Here is a 20,916-nt window from a genome sequence, read left to right on the forward strand (position 1 = left end):
GAATATATTTGAATCTTTCTAATAAGATTGTAAATTTTAATTATTTTATTTTTATTTTTGAAATAAAATAAAAATAAAAACATAATGGTTGACATTAGAAAGAGTCATGGGGAGTGGGGATCCCTATGGAGACGGGGATGGGGATAGCTTTATCCTCGTTAGTAGGGATGGGGACAGGGAACGTGGATGGGGATTTTCATGGGGACGAGGATGGGGAGAGGCTCATCGTCTCTACCTCGCCCGGTTGCCATTCCGAATGAAACTAATGAACCTAACCAACCCAATTTCTAGTATTTCCAGTTGGCTTTGGTTCCACAATTTCCCAACTCAGGGTTAGATTTGTTTCACTTTGGTCATTTATTAACTGACTAAAATTGAACTAACTAACCATAGCTATATATTAATATTTTTATATTTTAAATCTAATATGTAAAATATTTAATGTTTTTATGTTATTTAAATTTTATTTCTTTAAAGTTATTATGTAATCTTATATATTTTGTTACATAATTATTTAGCTACTTTTAATATTTTTATTTAAATAATTTTTATTTATGTTTTTAACATATTATTTAGTTATTAAATTCATTATATAATCTACATAATTAGAATTTATATTGTCATTACATAATTTCATTATGAATTTTATAAAAATATAAAATTATTAATAAAATGAATATTATTAAACCTAATATAATTTTTTTTGTGTTTTTTATAAATACTTTAAAGTTATTAACATAATTTCATTATAATATTTAAATAATTATTAAATATTTTAATTGAAACTTTCTTTAGATAGATATAGATGAAAAGTGGGGGAGAGGACAAATAGGAATTAGAGATAATTTAGGAGATAAAATAGGAATTAGGGAGAGATAGAGATAATGTAGGAGAAAGTGGGGGATAGTTAGTTTCCTAATAAAAAGGAGATAAGCCATGTTAGGTGGCAACTCTTAGGCTATGTTTGGTTTAAAGGAAAAAGTAGGGAAAAAAAAAAGAAAGAGAGGAAACCTTTACAAATCTTGTGTAGATTTTCCTACCTTTCCTTTCATTTCCCTACCTTTTTCCTTCAAACCAAACATGGCCTTAGTGCTTCTAAAGGGAATCTTGTATCCCCTCTAGAATTGCTCGGTTTGGATAACGGAGAAAAGAGAGGACTGCTAACATAGCAAGCTCTACTTTAGTATGTGTGTGTATATATATATATATATATATATATATATATATATTATATATTATTAAGGATATTTATTAATAATAATTATTAACAAAATCCTCTCTTGACATTTGGTGTAAAATTATTATAATGCCAGTATTAGTTATTAAATCAATTTAATTACCTTATCACCATATTGCCCTTACTAAGGCTTCAATTGGATTAAGAATTGCTCCACCCAGTCTAAATGTCCAATAACTCCTTTTGCTTTAAAATTGTAACAAAAAACCTCTTCAAATTTACATCACAAGGGTCACAGGTTGGGTTCAAGAATCGTATATTTTTAAGCTGGGTCAGATCGAATTCAGGTTGGAGTGTTGGAGGGTCGGGTTAGGGTTGAGGTAAACCTCTACCGAACCCGATCCATTGATATCCCTACCTGAATGGCGAATCAGCCTTATCAAATATATTTTTATGACTAAAATGCTCTTAAACACCCAACTACCTTATCTAATTGTTGATTGTGCTATTTGAAAGTACTCGAAGTAAGCTGCAAAATGGTTTTGGGGTTGAATAATAATAAGGATATTTCTGAAATATTGAAAGATAGATTAAATATATCAAAGGGTAATTGGCAATCTACTAACACTCGTTAGTCGTTTCGTTTAACGTCAAATTATTGGGGTTCGTTGGAAGTTTTGAAAAGTTACGAAAATTTTAAGAGAAATGACTAATTTTAAACAATTTCCCATAAAAAAAGGCTATTTCTAGTTATCTTTGAAAAACATGAAAGATCTTTTGAAAAGATTTGCCAAACAGGCCCTTTAAATTCTATTCAGGCCCATCCCTTGCTATTTTAGCCCTTTAGGGCCAGTTTGGGTTGGGCTTCCGAAACCCAAATGGCTTTTGTAGCAAAGGACAGCTACGGTGGCCCTATTTGAGACAACAGGTGGAAACTTTCTTTCTTCCATCACTCAACCGTACGTTTTCATTATAAAGATTGAATCACTGTCCATACCATCTATAGTTTGGTAGTACGGTAAGCACAAGATAGATTCCCTTAAATTTCAGTATAATTTGGTAATTAAATAATATAATTAATTGAAATATAAAGACAATATCAAAATGGAATATTTAACAAAAATGGCATTTCCGTAAAAACCCCGCAAAGTAACGGCCTTTATGCTGACGTAAGCTTTGATTTCTTCTTCGAGAGTTGCTTGAAATAATAACTGTTCACTCCCGGGTAAAATCTCTCCCTCTCTCCGAAATTACTGGAAAAATGGAAAAGTGGAGACCAGTTTGTAACCTCAGATGCCGTATTTGGATTTAAAGGACAAAAATTTCCTCCTTTAATGTTCAAATTCCCAATCTACCCAGACTCTCCCTGTTGTTGCTGTGGTCATACATGGTGCTATTTTCGTCTTTTCAAAAACTTGCGACTCTAAAATATCCGCTCTCATTTAAAATCTTCCTCTCGAGCGGAAAACCACCGGTCTTGAAGGCATCGACCATCATCATCAGCCCTCGAATTTTCATCCGATGGTCGTGGTAAGTCGGTGTTTGGGTACAAGCGTTTTATTTTTCCTTAAAACCCTAGATAGTTCGTACGTGCAGCCCAGCACAGCAGCCTCTGTGAGTCCTCCTCTGTCTCACTCCCTGCAGCAAGAAATACGTGAATCGTCTTTTAACTGTTCGTTTTCGATAGATTTGTTGAGGAGGAAACCGGAGATTGAAGAGGATGATCGAAATTGATAGGTTTTGATGTTTTGGTCTGCCATGAGAGGGGAAGAAGAGGTCTCAGGGTCAGGGGTGGATGTTTGAGTTTTTTTAGATGCTTTAATGGCGGAAATTTCAGGTAATCTTCTTGGGTATTGTTGATTTTTGGTTCTTTTCTGTTTTGTGTGGTGGGTCTTGGGAGAAGAGTGCCGGAGTGTTGAAAAAGTTGAATCTTGGGTTGATGGTTTGGTGTTGCTGGGATCAGGGGAATCAGGGGAGTATGTTTAGAAGTATCTGAATCTGTGTTCCATAGAGTTGATTTGGGGGTTCGCTTTATCAGGAGCCTTCCGCCCATGCCTTCCGTCGGTATGAGGAGGTCCACCAGGGTTTTTGTGCCGAAATCGATTGTGAAGGATGATGGGGCCAGGGTCCTACGGTCGGGGAAGCGGTTGTGGTCGGAATCCGAGAAGCCGAAGCTGGGCAGGGGCTCGGAAGGGGACGAGTGGTTCCGGCTACTGGATAATTCCGGCGATGCGGACGCCGTTGCATGCTGCAAGGACAATGGCTGGCGCGAGGTTGTTCAAAACAGTGGGGCGACTGCAATGGCTTTGTCCGGCGATATGGGGCCGGTGGAGTCTGTTGGTGCAGTCTCTGCAGTTTCGATTGTTGACAAGAGTGTAGATAGGATGTACGGGGTTGTTTACTATCGAAAGCGCCGGAGATTGGACATGGGCAGAGCAGAGAAGCTCTCCGGCGACCGAATGTACGGGATTTCCTTCGTCCGGAAGCAACGAAGAAAGAGGTCGAAGGTGTCCTTAACTGATTCATCGAGATTATCACATAATTCTACGAAGTACGTTCTGGCGGGAAATCTTGCTCCACATGTACATTCGCGGCAAGTGTCGTCACTAGATGGGTTTCTCCGTCAGGGATTGCTTTTGGTGGTTGTTGATTCCTCTTGCAGCAATTCTCGACAGTTTGCATGTTTTCTTTACTCGCTTCTGAGCTACATGATGCGGGCCAGGCTAGGACTGTCGAGGGTTGCTGCATTTATGTGCTTGAAGCCAATTGCCACAGTATTTTCTCGTCGAGGCATCCATTTCTTGCATGTAAGCAGGCTTCATGGTTGCCGGAATAAATGCATTTCTGCTTTCTGTTTTTGTAATTATTGTTTATGTTTAGATTTCATTCATCTCGTTGTCTCACTGTAGTTTCTATCTTTTTCTGTTTTCAGGCTCTTTATGGCAGAAATGGATGGAATAATGGTCTGTCTTCGTTTGGGTTATGCAAAATTTTTGGGGCTCAACAGTTTATACCTCTGTTCTCTGTTGATTTTTCTGCAATTTCATTCCCCTTTATGTCTTTGCATTCCAAAATGTTTCTTAGATCTGCTTATCTTCCCGATGTTCTTCTTCAATATGTGATGCATTTCTGCACAAACCCACGAAGGTTTATTGAAGAAAAGAAGTCTCATTCGTTCAATCGTGCCGAGATAGATCTTGATACCAGCAAAATTGTGGACCCAAAAAATACTTCTACACAGAGAAGTGAGGTGGATCCCATTGTTAGAGCTCCTGTGTCATCTTGCCGTAGTGTATCGAGTAGATACAGGGTGAGTAATCGTGTCGCTCATAAGAGGAGGAGTAGTCTGAGAGCAAGAGCTAAAAATCCGTCACTGGTGGATCTGCACGATTCTTCTAGTGGCGTAGGTGCAGATTTACTTAGCATCAGAGATGGTTACACTTCGTTGTCTTCTCCCATGTACAGTCGCAAACAGAGGAGGCCTCTAGGAGAAAATATCAAGGAATTGAAATCTACCTTGGAAGAAGTTAGGCAGAACATGGATTCCATTGTTTGTAGTGCCAATGTCTTGGTTATTGAATCAGATAAATGCTATAGGCACGAAGGGGCTAAGGTTACATTAGAGTGCTCAACGCCCAACAAATGGTTATTATTTGTTAAGACACAAGGATCATTGAGATATTTCCACAAAGCACAGAAAGTGATGAGACCCAGCACTTCTAATCGTTTCACCCAGGCCATGATTTGGGCAGGAGAAAATGGCTGGAAACTAGAATTTTCTGATAGAAGAGATTGGTTTATATTCAAAGAACTTTACAAGGAATGCTATGATCGGAATGTCCAGGCTGGTTCTGTTAAGACTATCCCTGTGCCTGGGGTACTTGAAGTTGAAGGGTATGAGGACGACAAGTATGTGCCCTTTGTGCGAGGTGATACTTACATCACAACAGATGATCTTGAAGTAACAAGAGCTTTGACAAAGAAGGTTCCAAATTATGACATTGAGTCTGATGATGAGAAGTGGCTAAATGAACTTAACAGAGATTTTTGTGATGGAGAGGATGGTAGTACTGACTGTATCTCGGTAGAGAATTTTGAGAAAATAGTTGATGCATTTGAAAAGGCTGCGTATTGTAGTCCAGATGATATCTCTGATGAGAACAAAAATGTTGACCTCTGTTCATCTTTGGGGAGGAGGGACATGTTGGCAAGAGTTCATGATTACTGGCTCAAAAAGAGGAAGCAGAGACGTTCAGCCTTGCTTAGGGTTTTCCAGGTATAAGTGCCATACTGTTTAACTTTGGTTGCATATGTACAACTTTTTTCCATCTTGTTTTGGTATGTTCACATGATATGGGGGCTTTTGTCATTAAACTGTGGTCAGCAGCTTTCTTTTCCTTTGGTGGTTGAGGCTGTGGAAATCAAGAATTGATAAAAACCATTGTCTCTGTATATTATACTTGTGAATCATGATTGAACTTATATTACTGGTTATATTCAATGTTTTAAAAGGTGTGGGAGGCTTATGCATAGAGGTGCGCCTCTAGGTGAGGTGCCCGCAAAACGCCATGAGGGTATGCCAGAGGTGCTGACACCTCTGAGGCTTACACATCCTTGTGTTCGGGAGGCTTATGCCTCTTATGTTCTGAACTATGCCTCATGCCTCTAGGTAGTGAATGCCTCACGTTGCCTTCACGTTTTAAAACATTGGTTATATCTTTCAGGAAGCCTATTTTCTTGGAATTTTCTTCATTTGAAGTTTTCCCTTCTCTTGTACCTTGTAACTCATACAGAATGTTCCAAGTTGCTGGTGTTTCTTTGTTTTTCTGATCATTTCTTTGTGGCTTGAATCTTCTTTTGGTGTATTGTACATTGAACATATGGATGCATTTTGTTTTTTCATTCTTTCTGGGCAAATAACAAGTATGAGTTACGCAATGTGAATGGAGCTCATGCTTTACAAGTTTCCATCATATTATCAGTTATAGCATGAAGATTGTGTACTGTGAGAAAACAAAAGAAACTGAATGTTCAATGAGAAAATTTGAATTTCATTGGTAAAAAAATGATGTCATCAAAATATCAGGTTTTTAATGAAGTATCATTAAATGACAGAGTGAGTTTTCAAAAGATGAACTTTGAGCTAAATTTGGCATTTTGCTGGCCGCCCAACCTTTTGCGTTCTTAGATATTGTGAATAAGCACAGAAGTTGTTCCTGTGGTGATTGCTCACCTTTTATTTTAAGGAAATTTATGGTTTACTCCCCCTCACATATTTTTATTGGTTTCCTGATGTATTATTCCCAAACCCCCACCTATGCTACAGTACTCCCTTGAATTGTGATAGATTCCCCCACCTGACAGTGACACTGCACCTAGCTGTACAAACCCATAAAAATTTATGAGGTGGAGGAATTTATAAAAACCCCATTTTAATACTAGCCATTATTAATGTTTCTCTGATTTCAAGTCCGCTGGAAATTTCAATTCCATGTGTCTCAGATTGTGGACTGTACACTCATGTGACCCTGCATATTTTTTTCTCTACCCATGTTTCCTCTGGTAAAACATCATAAATCTCGAATCCAAATTAAGGGTCGACTGCTAGTTTGAACTCATTTGGCAGCATAAATATGATTTGAGTGCCAATGTTTTCACAGGAGTGAATGAGAATAGGCTCATAGGATGTATGGAATGCCCTGTTCAGGTTAGAGAGGAAAATAAAATCAGAGAACAAGATCTGGAAAATATCTGGGTGTGTCGATGGCCAAGTGTTAATTTTTTTTTTCTGATTTTAATAACTTGAAACCATATTTTTGATGTGACAGCCCTGTGGTTCATTATTATTACTGTGGCAAGTTTATGTGCTTTCTGGATATGATGGGTGTTAACTTTGGTGTATCATGAATTTGGATATATGGTTGTTAGGCATCTGATTCTTATGCTGAATTATGATCCTTTCTGATACAGTTTCAATCGCCAAGGAGAGCCCAAGTGGTTCCAAAGCCCCTTATCCGTAAGAAAAGATCATTCAAGCGACAGGCTAGTAAACAATTTGGAAGAGGAAAGCAGCCAAGTTATTTACAAGGTAAATTTCTGATGACCAAATTTGTAATTTATTTGCTACTTGACCACAGAAAAAGGGAAGAAATAAAATCTGGAGCTCCATTTGCATAAGATTTTCTATGCAATGTTTGTAAAATACCCACAGATAGTGCTGCTTGGGTTTGGTAAACAATGAAATAATCAAACATATGCAATTTGCCTGATTTGCATATCCAGTGTTTGTGTTTCTGGTCAATAGGTGGTTGAAGAACATGCATTGATACATATTGGTGAACACAAACGAGCATTTATTTGTGTCTGACTCAACTCAATTTATGTTGATCTACAGCCTTAGCTGCAGAACATGATACCATGGCGGCCATTCGCAGAGTCCACGAAGCAGAAGGCTCTGCAAGAAGATCATTGGAGGTTGCAGTAGCGAAGCGCCAAAAAGCGCAGATGCTCATGGATATTGCTGACTTGGCTGTATACAAAGCAACTGTTGCCCTGAAGATAGCTGATACTGCCCGGCTAGCTGAACCCCAGGATGCTGCAGTGTCGTCTTTCCTTGGTTGATCATGGGAAGCATGTTCCTCAGTAGGGTGAAAGAGTGATATGGTGTATTTGATTCAAAAAGAAATCATGTAATTTTGTACATAGGATCTGTAATATTATCACAACACCAAACCTGTAAAACATGAATTTTGTTGTTTGCCAAGGAAAAGAAGAAATACAGCCAGTTGAAGGCCTCTCTGTATAAACAAAGAGCAAAAGCAATCTGGAAATCCTTGCGCATTGGCGTATGCAGCTCGCAGGAGATGAGCATTCCAAGTTTTAACCAGGCTCCGACATGTCGGTGCAATTCTCAACGTGCTTGTCTTGTCATCGAACGCCACGGAACTTGAAATTTTGATTTGAGCCGAGTCATCGACTTGAATGAACTTATCGTTTGCTCGAGTGTGCGGGGATTGCACAAATTCGGACCTTCTGCAGTTGGTGTGCATGCCTGCATGGATGTCGTCGGTTCTAGACTTGGGGCTGTCAACAGATTCTGGAATTCTAATTGACACATCATCATTATTATTTTGGATTTGGATGTTACAACTTACGACTTGCATCTGATGAATAATTGGATTTAAAATCAAATTAAGGTCTCATTTGTGAGGGTTTTTAATATTGAACATCAGTCCCAATCAGGTAGATACTCATAGTGATCATCAAGCCCTATTAAAATTTTTTGACACCTATTCCTTAAAATACCTCTACCTCTAGCCTTGAAAACAATTTTTACTACAATTGACACAACATTTATTAAGTGTTTGTTGAATATACTTACAATGCTTTTCCTATTAGGCTCCACTTTGTGGGAAGTTACTAATATGCACTTATCCAAGTATTTGTTTTTTTGGAAATATTTATCAGACAAATACATTATTTTGATATTCTTTTATTTTTTAGGTAAATAAGATAGTAATCATTTTTAATCATAAAAAAGCCATTATATAAAAGGGAAATTTTGTCCTATCAAAGTATTGTCAACTTTTTCTCACGTTCAAAAATTAATTACCCATTTGGGAGATAGGTAGGTAAAACAATTTTTTTTTTTTTTTTTTTTTTTTTTTATGACCCACATAAATGTGGAAAAAGAATATGGGTAGCTTGATAAATGAGAATTTTTTCCCTCTCAAAATCCAGAAAATCAAAGGGCCCTTAAATCTAAACTCAAATATCCCTGTTCTGTACTGGCATTCCAAATATTGATGTGGGATTTTTGGATTTTCACGGTGAAGTAGCTCATATTTATTATTCTTGTACCAGATAAACTACTCAGAGTATCTTCATGTTGTAGTTACTCAACTGACACTCGGAATGTTGATGTGGGATTTCTGCATTTTCAACGTGCTACTGTTTCGGATAAGCTACTCAGAGTCGGAGTAGTTTCATGTTTTAGCTTTTAGGTACTCAACTGGCATTCTAAATGTTGATGTGGGTTTTCCGAATTTTCATCTGTTTCCACTCTTAATTCACCGTTAATGTTTACCATTTTATACAGAAAAGAGGTCTAAAAAGGGGTAAGATATAAAAACCTACAAAGGTTTCTGACAATCATAAAAACCTCTCCTATATCTTCACTTCAACAAATACCTCCATTGTAATTTAACAATCATGCAGTTACCTCTCTTCTGATGCAGTGCATTTTTTCTTCGAAATGCTATTTTTACCCCTTTACCTATCTCCATCTCCATTGAGGTATGAATATATCACGAGAATACCTTTAACCTGTATGAATTATCTCGATCAGACTTCTCTCCCAGTTCTGTTTAAACTTTAAACTTCTCCACCCCTGAAACATATGGTTTGTATGATAGATGAAGTTCCCACGAAATCTCCGACGAACTATCTACATTCTCTGAACTTTCTGGTGGGTGAACCTTACCTGCTTTCTCCCGTGGACGAACGTTACCCGCATTTGCATTCTCAACCATGAGAACAACACAAAACCTAAGAAATGAATCAAATGATGTAAACTCCAAGCAAGTAGAGGCTGGGCACCATCTTGTTTCACTACCCATACACTTCCCAACCTCATGGAAATTCAAAACACAAGTTAACTTGATCGATCCTCGAGCATTTTACAAACTACTGTAGAGGTTTGCATCTTACAGTAAGATTAGTTCAATGGTTGATCATTAGTCTCTTAGCTTGGTACCCAACTCTGCTACCATAGTGGGTGCATACCTAGGTGAGAGACTACTAAAGATTAACAGATTGCCAACTTGAAACATAGCATCCAACCCAAAAGACTATTCCTATTAACGGTTAGCTCATCAACAGATCATAGATCCACCTCACATCAATCACATGGCTGATTAAGTTAAACAAGATGGAAAAGTGTAAAATTGGTAACTTGGAAAAACAAATGCGTTATATCAGTGAAGGAGTTGCATGATTTTTCAAAACTACAGGGGAGGTGAGGGTTAGAATAAAAATAAAAATACAGGAGATTTATTTATGATTGTCAGAAATCTAGGGGGGGATTTTTATATATTACCCTATAAAATATAAAATGAAAGCCCCTTAGACACATTACAAATTAACAATTCAATGTTGATGTTATAAGACCAATGTCAGCAAAATGAATTATTTATGAGAAGTACGGAAAGCAAAACTTTTGGAGGTCGTTTTGGTTGTTGGCACCGTATTTGACTAAGTAATGTTCTTCAAACCAACTTCAAGTTTGATTATAGTATAATGATTCCATCTTTATTGTTTGTTTTCGTTTTTCTATGTTGCCTAGGCGTTATTACTTTATTCAAATCTAGAAAGATGGTTTGACCCCCCCACCCATGCTACTCTATTTGAAAAATCAGAAAAAAAAAATGCCCTAGCTTAGTCTTATAAAGGGTCTCTTTTAGGTAGGGACCGTAGGGTTAACTACCTTACACCTTCCCTAGGGTTTACGTCAAATACTAAGACCTTTTTTATATGTATAAACAAACCATATCTTTGTTTTTTTCCTTTTTTTTTTTTCTTTTTTGTGATTTTAAGAAGAAAGTACACGTGAGGTCCACTGACCATACTCTTGTGGTGTCAATTGGAGTGGATTTGGTTTAATCCGGTTCTGTCTAATATCAATCCATTACAAATGGACTTTGATCCAATCCAGTCCAATGAATATTTTGGATCATTTTAGACCGGTCTCCAGAGACTGTCTAGTCTATTCAAATTACCATTAATTTAGATTCGTTTCAACTCAAACCTTAATGGACCAGATATTGGCTCAATCTAATATAAATTTATTATGGACAGACCAGGTCCAATCCAATATGTCATATTGGTCCGTCCAGTCCATCCAAATTCAATATGTCTTATTGGTCCATCCAATCCATCCAAATGGATTTTGATTTGGACGGAGTCCAACCCAAAACTGGTCCATTGACAACCTTGCTCCTGGGAGCCTGCAGCTCTATGGATTTGATCCTACGTCTCCTATTTGGAGGGTTGCCTAATGACCATGTGGACAACTTGATCATAGGTGGACTGTCAAGGAACAAAATATTAGGGTTTTGGTCAAATACTAAGGATCCGTTTGGAGCAGCTTAAGTTACGCAACCTCAATTTAATAACTTATTGCTCTATTTTCAGTGGATAAAATAATTAAATGAAATAAAATATTCAAGAATATATTACTCCACCGGTCCACCTAATTTCTGATTCAGCCATTAAGAAGCCCAGAACCTTCTTAAAAATTTATTTACTAAAATTTAAAGCGACAAGTTTTTCAGTTCACTGCTCATTTTAGCTGTAATCAAATGGCCCTATGTCTAAAATTTTTAACGTGTTGGGCGGACCTAGCCCAAGCCCAAAATTTTACATGGGCTGGGCTTGGATTTTCGGTCTTCTGGTTAGATTCGGGCTCAAGTAGTCTTTTTTTTTTTTTTAATTTTTTGGATCGGGCCCAGGCTTTGCACTTAGAACCTAGCCTGATTATACACATTTACACACACACACATATATATATATATATATATATATATATATATATATACACATATTACACATTTGTATATATATTTACATAAATGTATATATAATTTTAGAGCGAATTTAATGACCAACCTGAGCCCAACCCAAGTGTACCCAAATTATAGTGCAGGTTGGGCTTGGGTTGGGAAGATCAGACTTGACCTTGGGTTTGGTCCGGGCTCAGGCCTTAATCCCAAATTCTAAAGTCAGGCCTGAGTTGACCATAACCCCAACCTAACCCGTCTGACTTGCACCCCTACAATTACCTTAACTATTCACACGAGTAACCTAAAGGAAAAATCTTTTAAACTATTCCTAAGTTTAACAAAACAGACTAAATCTACCCTTACTATTTACAAAATCTCTTAAAATACCCTTAAGTTATTTTGGTTTAAAGGAAAAAGTAGTGAAAGAAGGGGAAAGGTAGAGAAACCTTTTACAAACCTTGTATGGGTTTCTTACCTTTCCTTTCCTTTATCTACTTTTTCCTTCAAACCAAATACAGTTGTAAGTTTTTTTTTTGATAATTGACAGGCCAAATATTGACAAAAATATTAAAATATCTATTTTATCCTTTATTATTCCTCAAATTTACAAATACATACCATGACTTTTCTAACGACTCCCCATCCTCATTCTCTCTCTCCCTTTCTTCCTCGCCCCATCTCTCAGCCACTACAAACGACCAACATATTTATAATATTACTTTTTTTAGTTTTCGTTCTATACAAGGTTCTCTGATATCCAACCATATTTCACATTTCAGATTCAAATAGAAAATTGTGTCATCCATCTATCGAAATTCAAAGGCACCGACGTGCTCCCCAAGTCCAAACATGCATTATTTAATATTGACTACGTTATCGTCTTTGGTTGATCTCCAGGACCTCTCCATTTCTACATACTCTAATTGCTCGAAGAAATCCTTTGGACCTGGTAGAGGATTCAGCTATTGAACTCTTTGTCTGCAAGGAGCAAGGCAATCAAGTTTCGTGCATTGTCATCGTCTCCAACATTGTTTTCAAGAGCAGTGTCCCTAAAATATTACCATCCCTCTCTACTTGTTTATGTTTTTCTGGTTTCATGGTCATCATTCATTTCTGCATCACATGTGGTTCATCATTGTCATAGCCCCTGTTTATGGTATTCCATGCACGTTGAATAATAATCTTTCTTGATTCAGTGGTGCAACTTTGTACCCTGACAACTTTTCATGTCGATTTTGCTATGCAAGGTAAGAGTGTTAATTGGACGGAATTTGGTCCAATCTGATCTGGTCCAACATGAGTCTATTACAAATGGATCAGGTCCAATCCAATTTGATAAATACTTTGAACTATTTTGGACGATTTCAAGTTTCAATCCAAACATGGTCCATTGACATCTGTTTTCTTATATTCTATCAATGGACCATATATTGGCTCAATCCAATCCACCCCAATATAAATCCATTACGGATGAACCAGATCCAGTCCAACCCCATTAACACTTTATACCATTAAGTCTAGACTGATCCAATTCAATATTTGTTGGTCCATCCAATCGATCCAAATTGATGTTAATTTGGACAGATTCCAACCCAAAACCTGTCCATTGACAACCCTGAACAAGATGCATTCTCCAATTAACTAATGGGTTTCATTTCTAGGTGTGACAAACCCTTGATGATACCTATTATTCTTCTCCTACCCGATACCTTCTTGGGGGTTTCTCAATATTAGGTGGAGGAAGGATTGGAATTGTAGAGTCTCAGATAAACTTGTTTTGGAGCTCATCTGATCACTTGAAAATCAGAGATGGAGTGTCGTTGGGGGAAAAATTTCCACTTTTTTATCTTCTTTTTGGATTTGAGGGACTGGGTCTATTACAGGAGGTGGTTTCTTGGTTAGTTTTGATGACCGAACAAAGAAAGAATTGAAGAAGTTAAACACCCCACTGAATTAGTTTTGATGATCATTTCCAATCCAAACCATTAACCCACAAGCGATTCTCACCAACCCAAACCATTGAGAAGGTGGAAGGGTTTTGAAAAGGGTGGAAGCAAAACGTTTTTGGGAAAAGATTGGGTGATAGAAAGTTGTGAACTTCAAGTTATGAGATGATTTTTATTTTCTTATGTTTATAAAATAAAACATATACATAATTGGGGAATTCTCAACCACAAAAGCGCAAATTTGGATTTTAAAAAAGTTATAATTGTCATTGCAATCACATGCGGACGGAATGTGATGGCATCTTAACGGTAGGATAGAGTTGGTCAATTGTCAAAAATACTTGGGTATTTTAAGAGGTTTTGCATAATAATAGGGGTAGCTTTAGTCCATTTTCTAAAACTTAAGAGTAGTTTGAGAGATTTCCCCTAAATAAAATATTATTCAACCTTTATATTATCTAGCTTTAGGTGTTTATTTGAAAGTGTATTCACAAGGCGTAGGGGTGTTCAGATTGACACTACATGTGTCCTATGTAATGAGGAGGAATCTCTTCAGCATCTATTCCTTAGATGCCCAATTACTAATAAACCTGTTCATGGGCCAGGTTTTGAGGTCAGGATTTAGCAGGCCCATTCAAGTTTTGGCAATAACTAAGCTCGTGCTCGGTCCATGAACATGTCTAATCACTAAGCTGATTTGGCATGCACTGCTGGTTGGCACTATATGTTGGGATTGTTACTAGTGACTACAATGAAGCCTTCCTATTTGCACATAGACCTGTTAATGAGCTGGGCCGGGCTGGGCTCGGGCCGGGTTTTCACTCTGTATTAACAAATTTTTTTAAGGCCCGAGCCCGAGCCCGGCCCTCATAAAAAACCCGAAGCCCAAAATTTAGCCCATACTGTTACTAATGCTGAAGCAGCTGAATAGAGAGAGAGAGAGAGAGAGAGAGAGAGAGAGAGAGAGAGAGAGAGAGAGAGAGAGAGAGAGATTATAAAGAAAAGAATAAAAAATGTATATATTAAATTATAAATATATATTTCAATAAATATTATATTATTTATAAATTTTATATAATATATAAAATACATATTATATATTTTATAAAATATATAATGTTGAGTCGGGCCGGGCCGGGCTTTTTTGACAAATCCCAAGCCCGGCCCGAAACACAGTCGAGCTTACTATGTTAGGCCCGAGGTCAGGCCCACGGGCCTAATTACATGACCAAGCCCGACCGGGGTGCGGGCCGGGCCATCGGGCTACCCGGCCCATGAACAGGTCTATTTGCACATGTTATCATCTACATTGGACTTTTTTTAATTGGTTTTTTCCGCCAACTTTTCTTGACTGATGTTGGGATTGTTATTAGTGGCCACAATGGAGCCTTCCTATTTGCACATGCTATCAAAGTCCCAATATGTTTGCAAGTGAAAATTGAAGATTTGGCTCCATTTGGAAGGAGTACAGATACAAATATGTAGAGCACAAAACCTTGTATTTTGTATTAGTTTGTATGTATTTGTATTGTACATATTTGTATTTGTACTCCTTCCAAATTGAACCTTTAGCTCATCTTGAATCTCCTAAGTTTGTGAAGATCGTTAGCTACACAATATTTGCATTGGAGGGGGATGCTCTGGAAATTATTAGATCTCCATTGGAGGACTCTACTCGACCTCTTGGCATATATTCACACTCCCATCATGAATAAGGTAGCACACTTAGGCCATGTTTGGTTTGCTGTTGTGACCCTCATTTTTTCAATTCTTATCCATTTTGGGCAAGAATGAATAACATGAGTGTTAGGTTACAAAATTCTTGTCATAGGATTTATTCTTTTTAGAATGAAAAATTAGACCATGGCACAAAAAATTGTAGTAACCTACAACATAAAAGATAGTTGTGCCCGTTCCAAAAAGTTCTGTAAGGTATTTGTTGCTGCCAAATAAGGAGTGTAGGGCAGTTTGATAACTTTCAAGGTCAAGTCGGTATGCCCAATTTGTAAACAGCCGAAAGACCACACAAAAGGACACACCAAACGAACCCTTAATAAATCTCCTGAATTGATAGACATAAGGGTAAATGGGTATTCTCAAGAACTAATACATTAAGCCAATGTTTTTTTACTGGGATAATGATGGATGGGAGCTAATTGTAGAATTTTTCAAAAGTAAAAGAGAGGTTTTTGTTAAAATGAAACTGCAGATGAGATTTTTATAATTGTCAAAAAGCTCAGGGAAGGTTTTTATATTTTACTCTGTACTCCTGTAGTATTTTAGTACACCAAGAGGGAAGTATAAGTTGTAAGCACATGCACTTGGGTCCCATGAGCATTGCGCCGTAAACACATTCAAGTATCCACAACGCATCGCAGCACAAACCTAGCCCCCTCAATACATGAACCTTTTTCTTCTTTTCCCTATCTTTTCCTACCTTTTTCTTCAAACCAAACATAACATTAAAGATGGCTTTCTATTTAGAAGAAAGTATCCTTTCCACCACATAATTTTCTATTTTGTTAAGACTTAGGAGGTCTTCCTCTATAAATAAGGAAGACCCAATACGCCATCTGGAGAGCTTTCATCATTGCCATGAGCTTTGTCCTACTGTGACCTTAACCCTTTCTCAAACCCTCCATTAAAGCTTCCCAACGCCTCCTTAGTAAGTTACCATTAAGAACTGGTTTATTTCCAGAAGTATGGGAATGCAAATTCTGATTTGTTTTTTTTTTTTTTTTTTCAACCTGTGCTTTATTTTATGTGTTCTCATTGAAGATGAAGTAAAATAAAACGTGAAGCAAAGAAAAGTATAAGATGAAGTAAAAGTGAACCAAAATTTGTATTCTTTTCATTTTTATATTGAAGGCTCAGTTTGGAATGAGTACAAATGCATATGTATTTTTATGATGACAAAATTCTTTGTACTTGGCGTAAAAATAAAAGGATAGATGTCCTCCTACCTGAGGTTTCCCAACTCAAACGAAGTCAGCCCCCATTTAGGAGGAGGCCGGATCTCACAACAAAAAACTGTTCCTACGTGATTTGTGTATTGTGTTTGTGTCCACACATCAGACATGGTGAGTCTAAGTATCACGGTGAGATGTGCAAGCACTGAGCATGTTGGAAGTGTGTTGGGACATTTTTTGTTGTGAGCATATCCCAATTTGTTTGACAGTGCTTATTTTTAAGCACTTGTTATAAGAAAAAAAAAACACTTATTTTAGGCCAGGATCACACACCAATAAGAACTTATATGCATTTGAAAAATAAGCATGAATAAGTGCCTTTTTAGGCCATAAACCCGTTTTGAATGAGATCAAAATTTTGGTTTTTTTCAAGAATTTCAAACCCATCTTGGCCTATCACGTAATTTTTAAAATGCCTATACTACCCCGTTTAAAAAGAAAAAAACGCTATTTCACCAATCACTCATAATTGCTTATATCCAATAGGCATTCCCAAACGACCACTTGACAATCTGGTTCATTGAAGCATGGCTTTTAAAAATGAACCGGTGACTAAACCGGTCAGGGTCCAGTTACTGGTTTGAAAGGTCTGATCGTTCAACCCGAACAATCGGCCCATTCTGATAAAAAATTAAAAAAATTAAAATATTGGAAAACGGTCAAAATCGTTCGAACAATTCGAACAATTAACCGACCAATTCAGTGGTTTGTTGACCAAAATCAACGGTTTTGAGGGAAAAGGCGATTTTAGAGGAAAACGGAACTGGTCAAGTGATCGATTTCCAATTTTTCCGATCTAACCATCCGATCCAGTCCGATTTTGAAAACAGTGCATTGAAGTGATACGCTAGATTCCATGTCCGGTTTAAATTAAACAATCTAGTTGATTTAATGTTAGATTGTTTAAACAACCTTTGTATCCTTACCATAGTTCCTTATCAGGGCTGTCCAACCACAAGGGCATATAATGGGTCAATACCCATACTAGATTTTGTGTGAAGACTCAGGCTCAGTTTTGAAGGAGTATAAATATAAATATGTACAATATAAATACATATAAAATAATATAAAATGTAAGGTTTTCTATTCTATAAATTTGTATTACTAGCCTTAGTGTAGATTCACATAAAATTTATGTCGGATATTTTATTTTATTATTTTATATATAAACAGTTGTATATATTAAAATTTTAATTTCTTGTTTATCTTGTTAATTTATTTTAAAATTTTCATCATATTTTTCATTTTTTTTTAAATATGCCTCTCATAGCCCAGCCCACGACTTGACCTGGCCTGGCCTAGGCCCACCTGGGTTCATGCCTTGGGCCTCATCTTTTAAGTGTTCCGGGCCAGACAGGCACAACCCTCTTGGGCCCGTCTACTGGCATGGCCCGACCCACAAAGTTGTGCCATGTTGGCCTGGCATTGCATACTTTACACCTCTTGGATCTGTTGCATAGACATCATCAAATTGACACGTTGACATCCTCATGTTGGTCCAAAACCATGACATGGTTGTATATGTGATTTGGGTCCAACCTATTTTATGCCACATGTTGCCGGACTAGGTTCCAATCGACCCCCTATCTATATGAATGGAAGTGCAGGAGAACCCAAGGGTGAAATTACCTAGCTTACAACAGATAGGAATGGCAACGGGGCAAGTTTAGGGCGGGGATCATATTTTCTGTTCTTGACCCCAATTTTGAAATAAATCCCCATTCCCAACCTTGATCCCAGTCGGTGATAAAAGTTGTCATCCATCCCTGATCCCCAACAGGGATGGGTTCTTTGTGGGGACTCGAATCCCCGAAATTTTTTAGTTAACTATATCTTTTGAAAAATAAATTTTCTTAAAATAAATAAAAATTTTAATATATAAACAATATTTTAAAAATATTTTAATATATATAATATAAATAATATCTTATATATAATAATATATATTTAATATATTTATGATCGGGGTCGGGTGGGGTGGGGACCTCACTCCCCCTCCCCAACCCCGACCCCGATCAGGGATCCCTATTAATCCCATCTTTGTCCTTGCCCCACCAAACAATCCCCACCAGGTCGGGGAAGTCAGATGTTCGTTGGGGATGGAGAAAATTGTCATTCCTAACAAATTAGTTTTAGTGACATTTTTTTTTTTCTTTTCTATCATCTAAGTACACATCTGCGCAATTCACAACATAATGGTCCATATCGGTCGATACGTATTGTACCTTTAAGGGGTTGGCACGGGAAACGCTAGAAAATCATTTGTATCATTTCTTTTCATCGTGCCATCTACGTATCAGGGTTGATCGTGGATATAGTAAGACTTTTCTGTAGCCAAAAAACAAATTAAAAACTTTTAAGAAAAAAAAGGCTTCTAACTCTCTCTATCTTAAAGCTTTATTTCTCTCCCAAGCTCACCAAATCATCCCTACACATTCTTTGGTTGTAAGATCTTTAAAAAATCCAAAAAGAACACTCGAAACTTATGATTTTTTATTTTTTTTCAACTTTTTTCAACTTATTTGATAATATGTTATTATATTTTGTATTTGTTTTTTGTTTTGATGCTTGAAAATGCTTGTACGAAGATTGATATACTCTCCTTGTGTTGATAATCATATATGTTTTTTGTGCTTTAAATAGATCTATGTAATATTTTAAATAAAATCCAAAAATAAAATAAAATAACAAAAAATATTTTCTATTTTTGGTGTAATCTACCCATAAAGACTAATTGTGTCATAGATCTGTGGGTGATCTACCATCTCCATATATCTATTGAAATTTCTATAAAATATTCATTTTTTGTAATTTTTAGAATAAAAAAACATTTATTTTTTTTTATTTTTTGTAAAAAATATATATATTTTTTAAGATTTTTTGTAATTTTAGAATAAAAATATTTATCTTTTCTATTTTTTTAATTCATAGATGCTATATCTATTGAAATTTCTTGTGAAATATTTATTTTTAATTTTTTTAATTATTAGAATACAAAATACTTATTTTTTTATAGTTTTTGGTGTGATCTAACAATAATATTTACCATGTTAATCTATGGATGATTTATCATATCCATAGAGTTATATTTTGTTACATTTTCTAATTTTTGTTATAATTTTTGGAATAAAAAATAAAGTAATTATTTGAATAAGAAATAAATAATTGCTTAAAAAATTACAGAAAATGTTTTCTTAAATAATTATTAGGCTTATATTTTGTAGTTATAACATTATTAGAGAATACCCTTATGTTCCCGTATGTTGTTTATGATATATTTTTTTTCATAAAAATCACTAAAGGATGTGATTTTCATGTATAAATAGCTCATTTAGGCCTTATATTTAATGCTATCGATGTATCTTTATGATTTATTGGAGTATCTATAGTCTTTCCGTGCATTTCCATGCATATTTTAATTTATTGTTTATAACCATACGTATCTAAGGCATATCACAATACATCTCTTAAATTTGTCTTTCCGATACATTTAACGGTTCCAATACTTTAAACCTTGCATTTGCACCTCATAAGTGCCCCACAACACATCCCAAACATGTATTGGAAACATCTCCCATACTAGCCATTGGGAGAAGCTTCCAATACACAGTTGGGATGTGTTGTGGGGCACTTGTGGGGTGCACATGTGATTCACTATCATCTGTCTATTAATTTGTTTTCCTTCTCTTTAAATTCGAAATTTTTTTGCCTATTTTACTCTCAAACAACATAGCCATATCTGAAACATTTCAGCTTAAAAAAGTCCAAAGTGTTATTTTTTGTTAAAATAATAATTCAAATATTTAATAAATATTATTAACAGAATTATTTAATTATATTCTTATTTAAAACTCAAGGATCAAAATTTCACAACCTATCGATCAATACGAAGTATCGGTAGGTGATTGATACATAAAATATTGGTGTTTTAGGGTTTTGACCCATTTCAGGGGTAGACAGCCCTAAGACTGACCCTCTGACTTATTTTTGAAAAAAAAAAAAAAACTAAAGAAAAAGCATAGAAAGGTTCAAAGTACCGGTACACCCCTTCTAACGTATAACATTTTAACTTTTTTTTTTTGTGTATTTTTAATTTTATTTAGTTTATGTTCTTTACTTCTCTCTTGCTGCAAGGCAAAATTCCATACTTTTTTGTACTTACCATTACGAGGTGAGTGTTCAAAATAATTAACTTGTGTTAATAGACCGTAAAAACCCACATATTAGTGAATTGTGAGAGCGTTTGTCCTTTTTTTTTTTCTTTT

At 36.2% G+C, this 20,916-nt stretch overlaps 1 protein-coding gene across 1 annotated transcript; it reads left to right on the forward strand.

Annotated features, from left to right (window-relative positions):
• Positions 1-2,654: 2,654 nt before the first annotated feature.
• Positions 2,655-7,987, forward strand: LOC148851927 (uncharacterized). The gene is made up of 4 exons (XM_088942690.1): positions 2,655-3,984; positions 4,110-5,453; positions 7,148-7,265; positions 7,572-7,987. The coding sequence occupies exons 1-4, from the start codon at positions 3,229-3,231 to the stop codon at positions 7,796-7,798; spliced, it is 2,445 nt and encodes an 814-aa protein (XP_088798816.1). The 5' UTR covers positions 2,655-3,228; the 3' UTR covers positions 7,799-7,987.
• The last annotated feature ends 12,929 nt before the right edge of the window (positions 7,988-20,916 follow it).

This window comes from Nelumbo lutea, chromosome 5, assembly GCF_056320005.1.
Source record: "Nelumbo lutea isolate HS-2025 chromosome 5, American lotus-T2T, whole genome shotgun sequence".
Taxonomy (NCBI): Eukaryota; Viridiplantae; Streptophyta; class Magnoliopsida; order Proteales; family Nelumbonaceae; genus Nelumbo; species Nelumbo lutea.